At 34.7% G+C, this 4,370-nt stretch overlaps 1 protein-coding gene across 1 annotated transcript in view; it reads left to right on the forward strand.

The window, feature by feature from the left end:
• The window catches only part of LOC108690030 (proclotting enzyme-like), a 4,855-nt gene extending 511 nt beyond the window's left edge, over positions 1–4,344 (forward strand). Inside the window, exons 2-8 of the mRNA XM_018197092.1 lie at positions 381–520; positions 606–748; positions 811–905; positions 1,256–1,583; positions 2,418–2,662; positions 3,199–3,359; positions 3,584–4,344. Of these exons, the coding sequence (XP_018052581.1) occupies positions 381–520; positions 606–748; positions 811–905; positions 1,256–1,583; positions 2,418–2,662; positions 3,199–3,359; positions 3,584–3,745 (1,274 nt within the window). The 3' untranslated portion in view covers positions 3,746–4,344. The remainder of the gene's footprint in view (positions 1–380; positions 521–605; positions 749–810; positions 906–1,255; positions 1,584–2,417; positions 2,663–3,198; positions 3,360–3,583) is intronic.
• Positions 4,345–4,370: the final 26 nt, after the last annotated feature.

A 4,370-nucleotide genomic window follows, 5' to 3' on the forward strand; every position in this document is an offset into this window, starting at 1 on the left:
ACACTGTATATCTGTTTTATAAATTATAACACAATGAGGCTATTTTTGATACATATTCATAGATTTCGTCGAGACATCGAATTGTGGCCGTAATATTTTTCAAAGTACATATTACATACAAATGCATCAAGCGAAATAAATCGCATTAAAAGAACAGAATGTGATCTATTTTTGGGTTTTAAAAGTCCAACGTCCAATAAGGCGTATTCTTTTAACGGAAATAACGAAATCATATATAGTGCCGATAATATATCATTCAGATGCTCTAACCTTCTGGTCCTCATTAAATTTTGATACGTATCATATGTATACGTTCACGAACACGTATAGAATACGCACATATGTTCGCCAATATATGTGATACACTCCATATTTCTTAGATCCGGTAGCGATTGAGAATCACAAATGGATAGCACGTCTTCAACATACGGAATTATTTCAATTTCCGGAAAATATTTCCCATCCTCTCCTTCGCAATAAACGATTTTTCGTGCCAGGTACTACAAAATTAAATACACAGGTGCGTTATTCTAAGCATTATCTACAAATTCAAATATTATTTAAAATAAGAAGAACGTGCAATAAAAATTAATTTTCTTTTCTAGAAATCAATATATCAAGCTTGTATTGCGCCAGGTAATCGAAAAGGTCATTGCAAGCATTTTAGTGGATGCATTCTATCAAAGGAGTTCCTCAAAAGTTCAAACGCTGGGCGATTTATGGATTATATGTGCATAATTGAGCAAACGTAAGCTAACATTGTATTTTACGCATCAATAATTTCATTATTATGTATTTTCCTCATTGCAGATACATAGGTATGTGCTGTCCTGATGATGTCATGACAGCTCGATCGGAAAATACGTTTGACGATGATTTAGCCAACAAGTTGCCAGCGATAGCGAGTTTGTATAAATTTTAATTATTTATTTGAAAATAATATAATTTCTTTTAATTATATTATTAATTAAACTGTGTAGATATCATAAAATTATTTTTTATAATAACAAAAAATGTTATAATAATGAAAATTAAATCTGTTTAATCGTTATAATTGTACGATATTTTTATTTATTTATGTAAGACTTGCGATGAATACACGTTTTTACAACTTAATGCACCTCGATAAAAGTGTTTTACACGTGCACTTTCATGACAAACGATATCTATCAATGTCTATCGCGATACGTGGTATCAGTGTCCGTTTAACGAAGAATACGTATGTGTATACGTACTTCAAATTCTTTTCTCGCAGGTCTCGATGACGACGAGGAAGAGTGGGATGAAACTCAAGGAAATGAGGACGAGGATGGGTTACCTGCCAACAAGACAATGCACAGCGATGCGAATTTGCGAAAAGACGAGATATCGGTCAAGCAAGAGACAAGAAAGTCACGAAAACCCAGAGGGTGCGGCACAACCACAAGAATGAAAACCAGAATCACGGGAGACCAATCGGCTGACACTAAAGAGTGGCCATGGATGGCGGCTCTTCTCCTAACCAGACAAGAAGCGACTCAGTATTGCGGGGGTGTATTAATCACTGATAGACACATACTTACAGCCGCACACTGCGTTTATAGGTAAACTATCATATAAATATTCATTAAGGTTTTTTAATGGTCTTTATGAAATAAAAAACGGATTCTCAACTTTTCGTCGGTACAATGTGAAAGTTTTATTCTTGCTAAGCCTTCAAACTTCTATTTTCATATTATTCCGGATTGTATAAAAATTTGAAAAAATTGTAAAAGCTTTAACAAGTTTTTATTATCATAAAAGTAAGATTGTATTTTATTTTATAGATTTAAATTTATTTATCAAAAATCATAATTAAAAAAACTCGACTATATTGCCTTTAAAGTCCAATATTCGACAGAGGATTATCTCAATATTAAATGCTAATTAATAATAAATAGTTCCAAATTATTTTTTTATTACAAGATATCGAGAAAAAATTCTTCATTATTTCCATCATAATTTTTTCATATATGTTTGTAAATCAGCAAAACTAAATTCGTGTTGCATTCTATAAGCTTAAATAGTGCAGAGAATTGATTGCGACTATATTAAAAAAAAAGAATTGTGTCAAGTGGTTGCAATAAAGAAAGAAATATAATATTCACTTCAGGATAGATGCGTATATCCTCCCGTATCTCAAAGTTTATGAGCAAAGATTACGATCTGGTCGGTATTTCAGACGTAACACATTTATATTCTTGCAGCCACGGTTGACGATAATCGTGCTTAGACTTTGTACTATTTTGGCGCGCTGACACATTTTCTTGTTATTTTCTTCAGACACATTATTATTAATGTGCGATATATACTCGCTTTTCTGTAAACGTAAAATAAACAGTTAGGATGCATAAGAATAAGTTACAGTTATCCTTCGTTGCGTTGTCACATCTTTATAGGTACGATCCGCACTACATTACGGTGAGACTCGGCGAATATGATTTCACTAAGGTTGAGGAGACGCGAGCATTAGATTTTATGGTGTCGGAGATACGAATACACAGGGACTTCAAATTGAATACATACGAGAACGACATTGCTATCATTAAAATCCATCGACCCACCGTGTTTAACAGCTATATTTGGCCCATCTGCCTCCCGCCTGTTCAGCAATCGTTCGAGAATAAAGACGCTATCGTTACGGGTCAGTACAAATAGATGCAATAGATATGTATTTTTAAGCCGAAAATTAATAATAAAATGATTTGATTGTTAATTTTTTTTAAGTCTATCATTTGTACATCTGTAGATGTTTTTTAATAGCCAAAAATTGATGAAAAAACATATTACACATTTTATACAAAATTTCAATATATTTAATTTTTCAATGTTTAGTAAGCAAAATTTATCATTAGATATTATCTGTTATTATTAAAAATATTATTTTAAATAAAGTGATAAAAATAAGTCTGAAACAATTATTCATCAACTAAAAGTATAAATATATTAATTCTGCATTGAGCGATGCAACTATGTTGTTTAAACTCATCAACTATTGTAACTCATGATATGTTATATTTATATATTATATTGTCGAGTACGAAATATAACATTGATGTTACGTTACTTTTAATAGTGTCTACTGAATAGTTAGTCTATTTCTGCAACGACGGAATGGGCGAAAGAAATTAAAAGATACAAATTGTTTCTATAATCTGAAAATTGTAAACATTTTATTAGGTTGGGGCACACAATACTATGGAGGACCTGCTAGCACAGTGCTGCTGGAAACCACGGTACCGGTATGGCCCCAAGAAAAATGCGTTCGCAGCTTCACGCAATTGATTCCGAACACTACTCTATGCGCCGGTGCTTACGAGGGGGGTCATGACGCTTGTCAAGTAAGATAATAATTTATTTATTTATTCCAGAAAAGTGTCGAACACGATGTGATGTCGCGGTGATGTGATGAAATGCTAAGTGCGCATGAATTAGCTAGAAAGACTGCATTTCTAATGAATGCCATCTTTCTGGCTGAAATCCGTTAATATTTTAAGAAATGTTCGAAAGAAGGACAGATCAACTTTAATTGTATTAAGATCCGATGATTCATCTCTTCTTTCAGGGTGACTCGGGTGGTCCGTTGTTGCATCAACTCGCCAATGGTAGGTGGGTCAACATCGGGATAGTATCCTGGGGAATTCGCTGTGGTGATCCCGGATATCCGGGGATATATACCCGCGTGAACTCTTACCTCGATTGGATATTTGCGAACGCCGTGTTTTGAGAGTCACGTAGCCGTTCTCACGTGCCAAAGATTTTTCTACTTTTATACATTTAGAACGTTTTGCACTTACGTAAGACATGCATTCCACTGATGAAATGATCCTTCCGACTTTGATCAGCGATGCGACACATGGAAACGAGTTCATTAATAATGATCACTCGATCGGACGCCCGAAGTAATTGTTAGGCAGTCTTGAAAACGACTAAACTTTATTTTCGGAATATTCATTGGTACATCGTTGAAAGAGAGATTGACACAGATAGAATTTCACTCTTCACGATGCGTCACATCCCTCCTGCCGCCATACCATCGTTTATAACAGAGCTACTGCGGAGTATCAGCCACCTGCACCGTTCATCCATACATTAAACACGGGTATGCAATTGCGACCGCACGTGCACATATCTGTCTTGTATATGCATGTATATGTGTGTGAATACGCGCATGTATATATGTGTATATGTGGACATTCGCAGATATATGCACTCGCAATCGGTATTAATTTCTCAGACACGTCACAGACTTCTTTCGCGAGAGGCCCAGCCTCTGTTCGCCACAACTGGTTCTAAACATTGACGTTAGCTACGGTAACTTTTCTTTTGCAGCCATATACATATTTATATAT

The sequence above is a fragment of the Atta colombica genome, unplaced genomic scaffold, assembly GCF_001594045.1.
Source record: "Atta colombica isolate Treedump-2 unplaced genomic scaffold, Acol1.0 scaffold293, whole genome shotgun sequence".
NCBI lineage: Eukaryota > Metazoa > Arthropoda > Insecta > Hymenoptera > Formicidae > Atta > Atta colombica.